General features: G+C 38.2%; 3 protein-coding genes across 4 annotated transcripts in view; 2 read left to right on the top strand and 1 right to left on the bottom strand.

Annotated features, from left to right (window-relative positions):
- Positions 1-3846, bottom strand: part of LOC135597053 (DNA mismatch repair protein MLH3-like) — a 59426-nt gene extending 55580 nt beyond the window's left edge. The window contains exons 1-2 of one of the 2 annotated variants that reach the window (XR_010481099.1): positions 3630-3846; positions 2727-2863 (exon numbers count right to left, since the gene is read on the bottom strand). Coding sequence is in view for 1 of the 2 variants with exons in the window: in XM_065089481.1 (XP_064945553.1) it covers positions 2727-2852 (126 nt within the window). In the remaining variant the exon portion in view is untranslated. The remainder of the gene's footprint in view (positions 1-2726; positions 2864-3629) is intronic. The other variant, XM_065089481.1, reaches the window with a different exon arrangement.
- Positions 3847-5459: 1613 nt separating this feature from the next.
- On the top strand, positions 5460-6849 carry LOC135597054 (uncharacterized). The gene has a single exon (XM_065089482.1). The coding sequence runs from the start codon at positions 5658-5660 to the stop codon at positions 6690-6692; it is 1035 nt and encodes a 344-aa protein (XP_064945554.1). The 5' UTR covers positions 5460-5657; the 3' UTR covers positions 6693-6849.
- A 1951-nt stretch (positions 6850-8800) lies between these two features.
- LOC103970625 (nudix hydrolase 23, chloroplastic) lies at positions 8801-16891 on the top strand. The gene is made up of 7 exons (XM_009384473.3): positions 8801-9706; positions 10095-10226; positions 14072-14148; positions 15680-15815; positions 15908-16048; positions 16231-16289; positions 16539-16891. The coding sequence occupies exons 1-7, from the start codon at positions 9440-9442 to the stop codon at positions 16597-16599; spliced, it is 873 nt and encodes a 290-aa protein (XP_009382748.2). The 5' UTR covers positions 8801-9439; the 3' UTR covers positions 16600-16891.
- The last annotated feature ends 478 nt before the right edge of the window (positions 16892-17369 follow it).

Raw genomic sequence — 17369 nt, forward strand, 5'->3', positions numbered from 1 at the left:
GTCTCGGATGGTGGTACTTTGGCGGAGTTGTCTCAACTTCCTTCTTGCGACGAACTCTGTGTTCTCCGGTAGGAACTGAGTTCTCAACTCCCGCTTCAAGTCTTCCCATGTGTCGACTCGACACCGACCTTGTTGGATCTCCTCCCAACGAGTTCGCCACCAAAGTTTCGCATCTCCATTCAGATACATTGTTGCTATGAAAACTTTGGTATCTTCATAATCGGGCCTCGTAGCTCGGAAGTATTGCTCCATGTCAAACAGAAAGTTCTCGAGCTCCTTGGCATCTCTAGCCCCTCCGTATCCATGGGGCTCAGGTGCCCTCAAATTTTGTGGCGGTGCAACGCGGGTGTTGCCTCCTCCCGCATTTAGCGTTCTAGTAAGCATAGCCACCTTTGCCGTGAGTTCCGCCACAACATCCTGTAAGTGTTGCACGGAGTCTTTGGTGTCATCAGACAGTCGATCGACTAGGGCCTCGACCTTGTCGATCCTGGACTCCGCTTCCTCTTGCGAGCTCTCTACCCCAACAAGTCTTTGTTGGCCATGGTAGAGCTCCTCCATGCTCGCTTCCAGAACATCCAGGCGGGTTTCCGCCGTCGTGAGTCTCTCCTTATGACTCTTTTTCGCAGTTAGCGCACCAGATTGCGCTTCCTCCGCTCGCGGAGAGTTGCCAACTTCTCGCTCATCCTGTTCGCTGCCGCGATCCTCGTGAGCGGCTCCAACAGCATGAGAGCGAGTGTGCACATGCAGCCCACCTGCGGCTGCTTGGGGCAAGGTTCCGGCTTGCCCCGTCTTGCTTGATTCGCCACGATGCTTTGCCATGGCGAAGTTGCGAAGTTCGTTCGCTGTTCGATCGAAGAGCTTGCCCGCTCTGATACCACAATGTCACGACCTTAGCTGGAATTGCCTAAGGCGTGCGGCACCCTTGCGGCCAAAGACGCGAACTTAGCTTGCGTTGCCTAAGTCGCGAGTCACTCTTGCGGCAAAGACGCGAACTTAGCTTGCGTTGCCTAAGTCGCGCTTCGCCCTTGCGATCTTGCTCCGCAAGGATCAGCCCACTTTGTAACCTCTCGCAGGTCCCGAAGGACCTGTAAAAGAGAAAGAGAGTTAGATCGAAAGAACGAGCAACGGACAAGTCTCGAAGTCTCGCGAAAAGGAAAGCTTTACAAGCAATTCGTCGAACACCTTGTGTGCACAAGAGAAAAGAGGGAGAGGGAGAAAAACAAGGCTTTCAAGGATGAACGAACAGCTGCAAGCCCACAAACAGCCGCTCACCTGGTCCCGGACGCAACACCAAGTTCCCGTAAAGGTCACGTGCGAACTTGCGAAAGAGTGTTCAACGCCCGGTATATAACCGAAGCCCCATCCAGCCATGTGCCACCCGGGGGGTTCCTGGGGTCTGAGCTGGCTGACATTTTGGTGAGCGGAGGCAGCACTCCGCTCACCTCCCGCGGCACGCGAAAACGGAGCCGTTTTGGGCTGTTTTGCTCGGTTCGGTGAACGGTCGCTTTGCAACGCTGCAGCTTGTTCGAACTTACATATTTACAAGCAAAATGACCCAAAACCATAAGAAAACATGCTGTCAAGCAGCTGTACATGCGGGTGTGAGCGACGAACGGTTCGTTGAATGGAGTTGTTGCGGGTGCGCGACGACCGTTCGTGACAGTAGGGCACGTCATTGTCCTCATGTTTGTCATCCACTGCCACTACATTTGTTGGCTGTCAATACTATAATCAAGGTATACAGTTTCGAATAATAACGCTTGTATCGAGCGGTACGTATCGGTCTGTTAGCTGACCGGTACACGGACCTCCCATTACCGAACGGTATATATATATATATATATATATAAGCAATGTCGCATCGCCTCGATGACGTAGCCCAGTGTGGGAGAAGGAAAAATAAAATTATATATATATATATATATATATATATATATATATATATATATATATATATATATATATATAAACCAGGCGACATCGCCCCGCTTGGGGAGAAGAGAGAGGTGACATTGCTTCGACGATGTCGCCGAATTATATATATATATATATATATATATATATATATATATATATATATATATATATATATACTGAGCGGTATATTAAACAGTATACCGCTCAGTATGCAGTATCGTACCGTACCGAGCAAATGTCGAAACGTCGGTACGGTACGATATTTCAAACCTTGCTATCAATACAATAGCCATGTAAAACTATGAAACATGGAAGAAAGGGTATATTAGAAGAAAGCAAAGGAAAGAGAGCCCAAAATCTTAAAGGAATACTAAATAGGATGCCATGACAAAGAAAGTAAATATCATAGGGCACTCTCTTAAAAAATATATATTTTTCTTATCTATTGGTGAAGCTGAAAGCAAAGTAGACTCAAGCCAGATTTGGTTTGACCTTTTTTTTCATAAGAATTCATTTATTCAGAGTTCAGACCCAATATATCAATGGACATCTCAGTTTTAGGGACCCTATAGATCAATTGACATCTCAGTTTCACATTAGATCCATGATAATTTACCAAGGGCAACCCAAGTTAAAGCATGGAAAGTTCTACATGTTAGGACCCTGATGGACCATCACCAGAAGTTCCACAGAAGCAATTATTTAGCAAGTAGGAGATTGAAAGACAATGAAGTAAAATAACCGGGTAAACTAGAAAACACATTAAGGGTCAGATAAGAGAAACTGTAACAAGCTGAAATTGTAACTACCTTAGCGGGATTCGCGTCTAAACTATTATTCACCAGCTCTTCCACCACTCTCGGCAAGTCAAACATGACAACACCGGATCTCAAGGATCCATGAACATTTCTTGGCAATCGTTTTATGGTCTCCATTTAAATGGAACCTGAAAGAAAGAAAGAAAAGAAATTAACCAAGCTTGTTAATCTAGTTTAGCATCAGCGAAGACAACCAATTTACTTATGCAAGGAGATATAGAACATTCACGATTTGAAAATTCCAAAATGGAAGTAGTATGCTTGATGAAATGAAAAGTTTCAAGATCACAAAGCAGAAACAGAGTGACGATACATTGGAAACCGATTTGTACCCCGTTTTATATGCTAGTGTAAAGCAGAGACGATTTAGGGGAAAAAAACAGGCAGTAAAGAATGTGATGGAATCTGAACTCCAATTTATGCAAGTCAAATCATCCATTACTTTCAGCATTAAAGCGGGTCATTCAAGAAAGCATCTAATGTGGACATCACGATTAGATTTACCGCTTCCAGTGAAGTACTGACCAAAAAAAGCAATAACAAAACGGAGGAAGATTTCAAGAATGTTAAAGATCAATTCTTGAATATGGACTCACCAAATAAATAAATAAACGAAAGAAGATCTCAAGACACCATTTCTTGGGTGTAAAGACGACAGACGGAGAAAAAGACGGGAACCCTGAAACCAAATCCAAAACCAGACGACTGGAAACAAAGGTGAATTCCAAGCGAAGACGATGCTGTGATCGAACGAAAAGCTGCAAGCTCCTACATGGAAAAATATAGCGGAAAGAACCAAGAAACCACGTAATCTTGAAACAAAGAAAGAAAGATGGAACGATGAGCAATCCAGAGGAAGGGTGTCACGCGGAGTGGGGTTTCCGTAGAACTCACCGGATCGACCCGGAAGGAGGAGAAGGGTGAAGGGTTTCTTGATCGACGGAGCCGCTCTCGCCGGGCGCGGAACCCGAGAGGAGAGAGTGAAGCGCCCCACAAAATCTAACGCGACTCGACCGAGTCGTTTCATCACTTAGTCGGTGACTCGGGCAGAATCCGACATGACAATTCCGATGAAGAACTGAAAGCAAAGATGTGCTATATGGGAGTGGTAGGGAAGGTTGAGATGATTGATATCTCGGTCTCAAATCGTGGTTGAATCGATGGATCAAAACAAATCAATTTTGTAGGGGTAAAGTGAGTTAAAAATACAAAACATTGTGATAAAAAATTTATAAGGTAGTAAATAGTATGAACAAATAAATATAATAATTTTGAATCTATATCGAGTTATTTATCTAGAAAAACTATATCGAGTTACTTTAGTTGTGGTTATAGGATAAGTATATTCTTATTTTTTTTTAAGTTATTATTTGCCAAATATAGTGATAAGATAAGTATATTTTTGTCTTTTTTTTTTTTAAGGATGACCAGACGATTAAATCGATTTATCAGAATCAATTGATTCTATATATGGCTTCTTCCTTTGTTGTCTCTTATTATTTTTTGTCATGCTCATCTCAATTCTTTTATCTGTCATTATCTTCATTTCCAACCTTTTGTCAGACTCATTTATCCCTTTGTTCTTATTCTCTGTATATTCCTTTTCTCTATCATTATTATCATTATTATTTTTTAAAATAAATAAATATAATAATTTTGAATCTATGTCGAACTATTTATCTAGAAAAACTTCACTACTTGAGTTTTTTACTTTGGAGAGGTGAAGAGAATGACAATAATAAAAGAAATAGAAATGTAAGCAAGATAGAAGATATATAGAGAGGCATTAAAAGGAATATTCTAAGTAGCATGGGAGATATATAAAGGGTAAAAAGTGACACTGAATAAATAATAAAAAAGAACACATATAAAAATAATGACGATGGGGGAGAAAGTGAGATGAATAATGCACCGACAACAAAAGAGGCAAATGAGCATGAAAGATGATAAATAGAACAATAAGAGGCATGAAATGAATAATGGTACACAAGTTCGATAGTGGTGACAAATGATAGAGATACTAATGTAAATGAATGTGAAAAATGATTCATAAAGGATAAATCAAATATTTTCATGGAAACAAATATAAAGGATGAATCAAACAATTACATGAAAAATAAATTGGATTGGTTCATCTAAAGTGATGGTTCAATGCATCCATTATATATATATATATATATATATATATATATATATATATATATATATAACAATAAGTAAAGAGTTTAGGACATTTTAATCATTTAAATTGCAAACTAATATATGAAACGAACTAATAAAAAAAATTATGAACATCTAAAGTACCATCGATTATTTTTCTCTTCACCATAGATATTTCAAAAATAAAGTCAAAAATACGTCACCAATTAATTAACTGAGTTAAAAGTCCATAGAAATATCAATTCAAATTCATTTTCATTTCAATATTACTGCGTAATGATAATTATTATTATAAAAAATATTTATTATTATAATTTTATTAATATATTATTATATAAGTGATAAATCTTAAGTTCGAATTTAGTGTTTTTTAATCGGATAAAAATTGCATTTCCGAATCCGAGTCTGAATTCGCGACTCGGCGTCGTGTACCGCAAGAAACCGGAAAGCTATGCCAACCGTCCACCAACACGAACGAAATCTCCACCGTCCATCTCATCCGTTCGTCTCTATAAATATAATCCTCCCCCCGCTCGAGTCTTCTTATTGCAAAGAAAACCAAATCGTCGTCGGAGGAAGAACTAAGAGAAACGAAACCCGTCTTCTTCTTTCGATCTTGAACTTCATCTTGAGTGTGGTATACACTTAGGTTCTTTAAGTCCAAGATCTCTTACCGTTCGGCCGGAGGTAGGGTTAGATCGATCGTTGTCTTCGCGGGTAGGGGATTTTAGGGTTCTTTGATCCGTCACCGGCCGGGAATCGATGAATGATCCGTCGCTGATGATGACTCGTAGCTTTGGGATCTGGCCGCCTTTTCCGCCCCCGGCGGAGGACCGGATGGGGTTTATGAACCCCACTCTGCCTCTTCCACCGCCCTTCGCCGCCCCGGGTGGAGCCATGCCAGGTCGGATGAACTGGAAGGTTAAGAAGGTTGCCGACAAGCGGAAGAAAGCGGCCGGTGGGGGGAGAAGGGAACCTAGTGGTGGCGGTGGCGTCTCCGGTTATATACCTTCGACGCTCCACGAGTTGCAGTACCAGAACCGCGCCAAGGCGCGCAGGTTCTTCCCCAAGAAGAAGTTCGCACGCTCCGCACCCTTTGCCCCCCGGAATACGACCTCCTTCATCATCCGCGCCAAGAAATCCGGCGGGATCGCGCCGCTGGTCTCGCCGTGCCCCGTGACGCCGGCGGTCCTCTCGACCCCCAAGTTCTCGCCGACGCGCGATGACCTAGCGGACATGGTCAAGGAGGAGTGGGGCGTGGACGACTACGGCTCGATGAAGGGCCTGATCCGGCTCCGGTCACCGAACCGGGCCGGCAGTGGTAGCGGGGATGAGACCGAGGAGGGGTCGAGCGAGACCGACGTCGAGGAGCACCTGGAGGTGGAGCGGCGGCTGGATCAGGACGTTAGCCGGTTCGAGATGGTGTTCCCCGAGGAAGAGGAGCAAGGCATGAAAACCGCGGCGGACCTGCTCGAGAGCAGGGTGGAAGACCAGGACGCGCACATTGCACAGCTCGAGGAGGAGAACTTGACGCTGAAGGAGAGGCTTTTCCTGATCGAGAGCGAGATGGGGGACTTCAGGAGGAGGCTGCAGCTGCTGGAGACTCGATGCCGCGAGAGGGAGGAGGATAACGGAGTCGACAACAACAAGGATGACAGCAATGGTGGAAACACCACTGAGGCGGCGCCGGAGAACGAAGAGGATGGGGCTGAGAGCAGCGGCGCCCGGATGCTGGAGGGAATTGAGAACTCGAGAGACAGGAATATCGATTGGGCTACCCTTGTATACATAGATTGATTCCATGGGCTTTAAAGGTTTGTGGATCGTCATCACAAGAAATGTGGAAGAAGATGGACGTTGAGAATGTGTGTATTTTCTGATATGGATTCTGATTCTGATTCTGATTCTTTCATATATTTTTTGGAGGTGGGGATTTTGGCACAATATTTCATTTGACACTTCAAATACTACTTGTTCTTGTTCTCGTTAGATTATGGATTATTTTTCTGTGATTATTCATGTTAAATAATCTTAGAAATTCATTAGATCATGCAAAATTGCATATATTTATCCATACAAAATTGATAATTTATATATTTATCCATCCAAAGTTGATAATCATCATATATATATATATATATATATATATATATATATATATATATATATATATATATATATATATATATGATGATTTTCTTATAAAATATTCATGTTTTAGGTATTTCCCCTTTTACTTTTTTTAAACAATATCTCTAATTTGAAAAATACCTAAAATGCTTTTTTTTATTTTAAATTTATTTTTTAACTGTTATAATGTTTTCATATAACTCGATTATCATGATTTTTTAATAACATTTACAGTGTTTTATTAGTATATTAAAAAATACTATAAATGTTATTAAAAAATATTATCATTATATATATATTATTATAATATTATATTTTTAGGTTTATAGTTTGTTTAGTTCAGATTAAAAGTCTATTTAAATCATCTACGGTGTTTTTAAATAGGTTTTATAATATTTTTGTTATGGTGACTAAAACATTGTAACGAGCAAAATAAGTTTTATACTAAAAAATTAATTGATACTAATACATCTAATTTATATTTATCTTCTAAATTATAAAGTTAAGTCTAATAGAGTCCAAAATCAATAATCATAACAATATCCATTTTGAAACTAATTGATATGAACAACCATAATGTCCTAACTCATCACAAAGTCAATGATAGTACAACACCATAATGGTTTTTGCATAAGAACACAAGGCCATAACCAGAACAAAATAGCTTCCATAATTATTGCATAATTTAGTTCATAATAAATTAATCTACAGGACATTTAATAGATCCAATGACTCTATAAGAATGCACAATATTCCAATACAAATAATATATAAAATAAGCTAAACTTATAATGATCCTAATAGATTAATTATATAATTTAATTAATAATCGATTTTCACTATGCACTAAAAAAATTTAAAGATAATTTGATATGAACAACCCATAGCTCAATAAGAACCATGACAATACATGCTAATAAAAACTTATCATAAATAAATATTTGTAACATAAATAAGTTTTTATATATATTTAACACATACTTTCAAAATATATATAATATTAAATACTTTCTTCATTCTTATAAAGTTTACAGAACACTATATATTTCAAATCATAGTTTCTAATAAATACTTTTCAAAACAAGATATTGTATATTTTCATAATAAAAATATAAATATAACTATTGTCACATAACAAAATATAAAACATTGACCATTCATATAACTATTACTAAGTTCATAAACATAAATACATCTAAACATAAGTCAGTAGTATTAATAACTATGATCTTGTTTTTATCTTTGTGACAAGGTCCAAAATCATCCCATTATATAGATAATACATATCTCCTTGTATCATAGCTCAGATGAAATTAATTTTTAAACAAATATCAAAATATAACCCAATTAATAGGGTCTAGATGATAGCATCAAACAATTGTTATATTAAAAAACAATATATACTTTTTTTTACAAAATTATGTATTTTAGTAAATCTTTTTACATATTATTTTAAAAACGATACATCATTTCAAAATTAGAAATATTCATATATTATTCAATAAATTTGTAATATAATGATTAAACAGATATTTTTACCATACAACAGATATTTCCTTTCCTTATTCTTCAGATATCATCATTTTCATCCTTTTTCTTTTTTCATAATATAAAAAATCTAATTAACTAAGAATATTATGGTTCACCAATCTATAATCTAAATATAAATATAATTAATAAAAATATAAGAGAATTCATTTTCCCTTTGATATCAAAACGAGTCCTTAACCCATCTTCCCTAATTTTCTTTCTTCTTCTTCTTTCTTTTCCCTCTTTCTTTCTTTCTTTCCTTTCTTCTCTCTTCTGTTCTCACAGCCGAAGCCTTCTCCGTCTCTCTTCCTTCTCTTTCTCCCTCTCCCTTTTCCCTCTGCTTCTGTTCTTCCTCTCCTCACTCTTTCGTCTCCCTTCTCTTCTTTTCGTCCTCTTCTTTTCTTTCTGTCTTCTTCTCCGATTCCATCTCTCTCTCCCACAGAGACTCACCTTTGTCGGTGAGAGAGGCGGTTCCAGGAAGCGAGTCGAGGGGGGGTTCAGCCGTTTCTTTTGATGGTGCATTCCACAAGAAAACGTGGCGCTGAATAGAAGGTCAATGGTCGTGGCCCTTTAGTGTTTCCTGAATTCTGTCTGAATCCAGATCGGTGAGCAGTAGCACCGCTTGATGACTCGAACGTATTAATGCACAGCCAAAGCCTTAATTCTCGTCCACAACCGGATCGGGTCACCGGATTTCAACACCCGTCTCCATCCACGGTCTGAACGGTCAGGATAGCCCGATCCCTAAACCCGTCGACATCCTGTTAGAACGCTTTCGTCCACCTGTCGCGGGTGGTGATGTGTTCCAAGCCCGACCTTAACCACAACCTCCGCCACTCCGCCACTGCGCTCCGTCTAAAGCCCTAATAAAGGGATCTCACCAAATGATGCTGAGATCGGTTCACCTCTCTTACGGATTTGGTGTCTCGCCCTTGCTCCGATGCAATCCCCGCTTCTGTAGCCTCGCGTCGCTCCCCGCTATCGCCTCTCTCTCCCAGTCCAGTATTTCTGCCTCTCCTTGGAGATCGCCGCTTTTCGTGCCTTGTCCCCCTTCGCACGCTGTTTTCAGAGCCTTTTGGATGTCTTCCGGTGGTCCGGACACGAGGCCCGATGTGGTTGCCGCCACCGGGCCTGCTGCGGCGCCGTCTATGGTGGGTTTCAGGAGAATTTCTTTTTATTTGATGGGAAGTTAGGTTTTGTATTTATTTTCTTTGTCAATAGTAATAGGCAATCCCTATATTTCAAGGATCGCACTTTTCTTTTCTCCAATAATAGATTGGTGTAATTCGTGTCTTCCTTTATGCTAATCTTTAACGACTGCATTAATATTAAAACCTATGCTAAAGCTACAAATGACTGTCGTAGTTATTGCTACAAGTAGGTAATAAAAGGAACAAAAGGGATTGAATTTAAATGGGAACATTGTAGGGGAGTTTGTTTGACTGGTATCCCTCAAGTAAAAAATTAGGCAGTTTTGCAGATCTTGTTGTAATTTGGTACTTGGGTACTTTTTAATCATTTACCATTTGAACGTTGCAGTTTCAAAAACCCAAAATCTGCTTTTGTCATTCTTGTGGAAATCCAACTAAGCATGTTATACCAGATGGAGAAGAGAAGATAAGAGCAGTTTGCACGGTGTGTGGGAAAATTCACTATGAGAATCCCAAAATGGTATGACCAATGACCTGTGTGATTTAATATTCGTGTTCCTGCTTTATATATCACTGGATTTTTTATTTAAAATGTTTGACTGAACATGAAGAACTTCTTGTGTTTCTCTTTTAATTACATACATGATGTTTTTCTTTATCATCATCTTTCTCAGCCATTAATTATACTGTATCTTTTCATCTATCCTCATTGATGGATGACATAGTTCTACTTTTTGTTAGTGAGACATGGACTTTAGCTTCCTTTCTCCCAAAAAGCTTTAAAAAGGGATTTACACATTGGTTAGTCCTAAAGTCAAACTAAAGCAAGTAGAAGTTGATGCAACATGCTACAGGGCCTATCCAACAGTCGGGTTATTTCCTCCGAACCTTGCCCTAACCTAAACATGCTAACCCAACAGCCACTACTAGAGCAAACTTGACGGCAGCACTTTTTGAAGCTTGGAATTCGTGCCTTGTTAACCTTTGATTCTCCTCCTCTCTCTGAGCTCTTCAATCATTTGCTCACTGGGGCTATGGGGTATAGGGTGTATAGGAAAAATTCTCTCCACTCAAGCTTGATCCCTAACCTACCGCTCCATGGGGTTGAAACAGATTGAAAGTATGGTATCGACAAATGAACAACGGATTGAGAAACCATATATAGAGCCTAAGGAGGAAGGCAAGCAAGTCGGTACAGATAGTAGAGATTGAAGAGCCGGCACTGGAGAAAGCTCCGTAGAGAAAAGGGATGATATTACGGCTGGAACCAAACCTCCCAAGACTGACTGATGGTCTTTACTATTCAAAAAAAAAAACAGAAAGGTCAAGGCTCCGGCCTACCCTCTTTGATCCATCATGCTCTTTCTTTGGCATGAGTGGAAAGCGTGGCGAGTAACCGGATGCATCGGGAGGAAAGCAACAGAGGACTCTAGAAATAGTGCTTTTTTGGCAGGTCTGACTATTCTGGCTTTGGCTAGAGGACTGTTGGGTTCACCTTATTTACTATCACCTTTAGCTACATTGTTCTTTGTGCTATCTCCCTTCCCTAAGAGATTGCTTACAAAGGACTGACAAATGGAACAGAAGAAGAATTAGAAGAAAGCCTCCGACCATCCCTTCCTCATAGGAATTGCTGCCAATAGACTTTAAAAGCCAGTAGTAGGTGGCTAATTCTTTTGCTTTTCTCGTGTACTAGAGAGCATCCTCCAAAAGTACCCCATTCTGCTCATTGCAGACGACCAGAGCCCCTTAGACACGCTAGGAAGAGAAATCTTCATTGTTTGTTCAGACACATTCTAGGATGGATTGCCAGTAAGCAAGAAAGTATCTATTAGCATGAGGTTTGTCAAGGGAGAATCTCAATAGAAAAGAATTAGACCACATGAATGAAGTAACCTGTTTATGCGGGAAATGCTAACCATGATCTCTGCCCGGAGATGGAAGGTAAGTAAATAAACTATATAGGTTTGTGGAATTTACTGACTGTAGAGGACTCAAATCTCCTTGAGAGAGTAAGATTTTTTGCATCTAGAACTAATTTGTTGTCTGTCAAATATGCATCAAGGACTAACTTATACATCCTATGTGATGTGATTTATTTGTTTTGACAATAATTTCATTCTTGGAAAACCTATGGATGATGTTACAGTCTTGACTCTATACATGAGGATCATTTTGATACTTTTGAATTCTAGACTACACAGTTGAGTTTATATCTTAAGCTAACAATGTCAGGGAGCGATCTCTAATGACATTTATATACTAAAATGGGTGGAACTATGATTGACAAGTGGATTGACTCTGGTGCTTACAGATATGCGCTTTAAACAAAGCTTAGTTAGAGTGTAACCTTCCTCATAGACAATGAGTTCCCTTTACGTCTGTGGATGTCGTTCAAACTTGATTGCTTGGAAAGTCGAGTTAGAACTCACTTCTGGATGGGTTCTGACTTCAAAATTGTGCTTTGTATATCCTCCATGATGAAGAACGTGATGTCAGGTTTTCTTTTCAACAAAGTTGGCTTCAAATAAACTGATAATGGTGAAGATTTATGCTCGTTTGAGAACCTTTAAGTCGATCACTGAGAATAAGAAAGCAGTACTAGTTCTATTTACACTTTTTCTTGTTTGAGCTTTTTGTATGCTTATTTGTGTTGTATTGCTACAACATATATTACTATATAAGTGTTTCAAAATTAATCCCAAGGTTGAAAAATTATTCGAGTAAGTGAGGACTTGGAAATATTACTATAAGGCATAATTATTTTATTAAAGAAGTATATGATCTTTTGAAGTTATGCAACCAATACTTGTGAACTTGAAGAAACTTAAATCACGAAGAATTTAAATTTGCTTATAAATATAAGCTATTTGATTAATCAGATTAAAATATTTACAAGAATAAAGAAGAGAGGCCTTACTTATGAACATATTGGATTCAGTTCTTTTGTTAAATTCTCTCTGTAGGGCTGTGCATCTATCCTCTCCTACCTTTGATAATGTGTTTGAAATTTCTAAACTGCAACTTATGTGTCCGGTCAAGAGGATCTGGCCCATCTTTTCCTATTTGCAATTTTGTTCTGGTGTCTTTTTCTTTGAATTGCTCCAGACCATTGGATGAATGGAGCTTGATTAGGTGAAGATGGCTCCTCTTCCCCCGAGAACCATGTCAATCTTCTTTGTTTGATTGCCGTGGGCTTTTGGCACCTTTGGCAGAATTACATGGGGAATTTCAAGGAGATTCCAACCTCTTGGTTACAGTAGCTTGGGACAGGCTGTTTGTGTTGCTGGAGTATTCTTCTTCCTCATCCATTTTCTAGGAATGTTCTAGCCTTTCTTCATTATGGATTGCCCATTCCTTGCAATTTGCTTGAGCTCACTGTGATTACTAGAGTTGGTCTCTAAGAGGCGTGGATTTGGACACAGGAAAGGGAGACCACATGATATAGACACACCAACAAGGCAAACTTTGAAAAAGTAGGAAATGCATATGGCAACGACATGACAGCTAAGATGGTATCTTTGATTCTTTTATTATTATCTCAGTATGATGTAATTTTTAATAATTAATAATGTTTGTTCTCAACATTAAAGCCAAAATCATTGTGATGATAACAGCCTATATCTCAATGCCTTTCTTTGTACAAGTGTCTGATGTTTAAAAAATATTTAATAACTTATGAAACACTTATCTAACATTGATAAAGGAAAACTGGGATAATGTTGTGTTCTCCTGGGATATGCTTGCAGAACTTTATTATATAGGTGAGGATAGAATGACCTGCTAACCTGACCTATCAATTATGTTATGGAATCATGTGGGTTACGAGTTTTTGCGCCGTCCCTCTCTATCTATTATGTATCTATAGACTAGCAGGCAACACGGTGGCAACCACATAGCAGCATTGAGGCAGTGGCATGGCAGCAAGAATGGTGTGTCATGACAGCAGGATAGATTAGTTCTCCTCTTCTTCTTCCTTCATCTTCCACCTCATTTACTCTTTGTTCCTCTTCTCCTTCCTCTGCTGCTTCCTTAGCATGTCGATCTATTACCGAACAGGGTATGTATTATTGGCAGTGTCCCTCCTCTGGCAAGAACCACTGGACATGGGAGGCCATACTGGGCTTCATACTGAGCATGACTCTTAAATTATATATATTTTTCTATATTTTTTGGATTTGAGCCGCCGGACATGAAGCTACTCTATCTGATATGTCTATTGCAGTTTCTATATATTAAACTTCAGTTGTTTATTTCTCTTTGTTTTAGAAATTTGTCTCAGTTTTCTATTCATTTTGATAATAGATGTTGCATTATGATATTGATCTTGACTTATTTGTTCACTCTGGTGATTGAGTTTTCCAGGTAGTTGGTTGCCTGGTGGAGCATAATGACAAGGTTCTGCTTTGTAAACGGAAAATTGAGCCATCTTATGGTCTTTGGTGCTTATCTTATCCTTTCCTTTCATTTGATTAAATACTTATCATCTACTCTTTCGCTTGTTATTGCTAATTTCTTTGATGTAAGAAACTGAAACATGCACAGTACTTCTCATACCAATTTGATGCAAGCATGGGTAGAATAGGTAGAACAAAAAGAGGGAAGAGCTAGCTGCTGTGGTAGGGAAGATAAGATGTGGAAAGGAATTTCAAAGGATAACGGAAGAAGTTAAAAATCGCATAGCTATGAATCTTAAATTTTTTTTGAAAATATCATAACACAGTACCTTATCCACATTCAACGGGATTTCATTAAGTTGTTAGATTTGTTCCCAAAAGAAGTTAAAAATGGCATAGCTATGAATCTTAAATTTTTTATGAAAATATCATAACACAGTACCTTATCCACATTCAACGGGATTTCATTAAGTTGTTAGATTTGTTCCCATTTTAATCTGTTTGTTCTGGATACCGACCAACTGGTTACCTGTACTACGAACACCATCTCGAAAGTTAGATTTGTTCCCATTTTAATCTGTTTGTTCTGGATATTGACCAACTGGTTACCTGCACTAGTAACACCATCTCAAAAGTTTTGAATTTTGTAGGCTCGACCTAAACCTAATTAAACTCAGTTTTGAATTTTGGGCTCAAATCAGTATTTACCATTCTCTTCTGTTGCACAACATGATATCCTCATGATGATCTTTTGTTGGTAAGAGGATCTTGCAGGTATTAGATCTGATCATGGAAATCAATTCTTGGTATTCTTGCAATCTGTTTTAGGCAAAAGAAAAAACATATTGATCAGACAATCTCAGCAATCTTTGATGTAGAATCAACAGTAGTTGCAATATGCAACAACTTCGATGCATCAACTTCAACATCAATTGAACATAAGAGGTCAATTGTAGGCTTTGATGAAGGGATTAGTGGTTTTGCAACTGAGGAAAGATCTTAATCCTTAATCGTAAATTCATTAATTGTTGTAAAATCAACAGCTGGTGCTTCAGGCTCTTAGACAACATTTGCATCTTTTGGTGCCTCAATAGTTTGTCCATTAAACACAATCATAGTAAACTCAACAGTTCGTGGTTCTGTATGGTTTGTTTTTAGAACTGTTAGCAAATGTAGAAGTTAGAGGACCTTTTGGTCTGTTGTGGCAGGTGGTGTAGATTCTATCATTATTTTTTCTGCTTCAATTTTCCACTCTTCATGGTTTGATTCTATCATTGTTTGATTTTCCTAACATCTTCATTACTTAAGTTTTGCCAAAGGTCTGTCACTCAAATTAAACCTAAAAAAAACATAAAAATAATTATAGAAAATGTCAAAAAAATTATAAATTTAAACTTTCACTATTTCATAATTTATTTCGTTGTAAATATAGTTGTTCAAGTTAGTTGGATTTAATCTTGAATTTGGAAGCCCATGTTTGCTTTTCGTCTCCCCAAGCTTCCCATTTGGCCTGTACTGTGTATGAGATTTGATTTTGATGGAAAGTGGTCTAAATGTTGAACCATTAAACCTGCAGGACACTTCCAGCTGGTTTCTTGGAGATTGGGGAGTCTGCTGCAGAAGGGGCAGCTAGAGAAACTCTGGAAGAAGCATGTGCTGAAGTTGAAATCATTTCACCATTTGCACAGTTAGATATTCCTCTCATTGGCCAAGTGAGATAACTTACTTCTGTTGATAATTATTTGGACAAATATTCAGTGGTCTTGGTAATGAAGAACTATGTCTAATCTCATATCCAGTACAGAGTTACATCATATTCCGAGCAAGATTGAAGACACCTCATTTTTCACCAGGCCCTGAGTCACTCGAATGTGCTCTTTTTGCTTTGGATGACATACCATTTGATTCCCTAGCATTTTCATCAATCATTGTTACCTTGAGAATGGTAAGTTTTGCAGTTCCTCTTTCTTGACTTGCCATCTTGTTTTAGCCAAGTTTTCTAAGCTTATGGTTGGATTTAGTGTTGGGTACACTGATAGTATTAGTGTTTGAAACTTAGGTTGGGATCAAATAGTTTATGATCAGTGCTTTCATTGGTCATTCTTGACTCTTGTTCTCTGGTTGCAGTACATTGAAGATATTAATTCTGGAAACCTCAACTTTCACTATTGCACCATAAATAAGAGGTAAGTAATGGGTATTACATCTTCTTGTTTATCCTAATTTTCTATAGCTCCCTTCATCTAAGAAACAGTATGGAAAATAATAGTGACTGGGAACATATTGTCTTTTGCTTTAGTTGTACATTACAGTTCTAAATCTATTTCGAATTCAACCTTAGTTCTTCAGATCATTTCTTGCATCGGTGCTTCCTAGAACTTTAGGAACATTCTTTCATTTTAATCACCGAGTTCCTTGAATATCTTGTGTTGCAGACCAGGTGCAAGCCCATCTGATCCATGCGGTTTCAATGTAGATTACCATTTGCGGTCATAGGATGGTGAAGGCATTTGTGGACTTATGAGACATGGGTCATTGTGATTTCCATGGAAAAACGATGCTGATATTTTGGTTGGGGAATTTACCGCTAGCCATCCAGACCAGATCGTTGTTCCGTGGCTTCATGTGATGATATGAAACTGTGCAATCTATTTTGTGCTTTTAGATTTGGAAAAGATTAGTTCTACAGCTGAAGTGTTCATCTTTCTGGTAACTCATGTTTATGTTGTGTTACCCTGTGATGTTACATTGGATTTTATATCTAGAGATCTATTATATTTCTTTTTTATGTTTTTTCCATTGAAATCACATATTTCTTCTTATATTATTTTATTAGATCAACAAAAATGACATTGTGGAGAAACAGCGCCAATCGTTTGATGGAGAGATTAATGAGGCATCTCATTCGATCTCGGACTATAATTCGCATCTTATTCATTGAATTGCCTCAGTGATCTCGAATATAAGGTAGGTTGTTGTTTTCTTTTATTCGGAGGATTTAGTCAACCATTCTCTAAATTTCTCAGTCCCTCATACTCTCATGTATCAATTTCCCAAAGATATCTCAAATATTTGTGCATCATTCAAATAATATTGGTGAATTTTCAGAAAAAAATTTCATCAATCAAATTTTTTTAAAGTACCTCTTTATTATAAAGAATGATTAATTTATTTATATCTTCGTCAAACTTATCACTATCTTTTCTCCTCAATGTCTTCGAGTTTTTATTATCCTCGCCTGGCTCTTACACATAAGAAAGGGTTTG

The sequence above is a fragment of the Musa acuminata genome, chromosome BXJ1-11 (assembly GCF_036884655.1).
Source record: "Musa acuminata AAA Group cultivar baxijiao chromosome BXJ1-11, Cavendish_Baxijiao_AAA, whole genome shotgun sequence".
NCBI classification, from domain to species: Eukaryota; Viridiplantae; Streptophyta; class Magnoliopsida; order Zingiberales; family Musaceae; genus Musa; species Musa acuminata.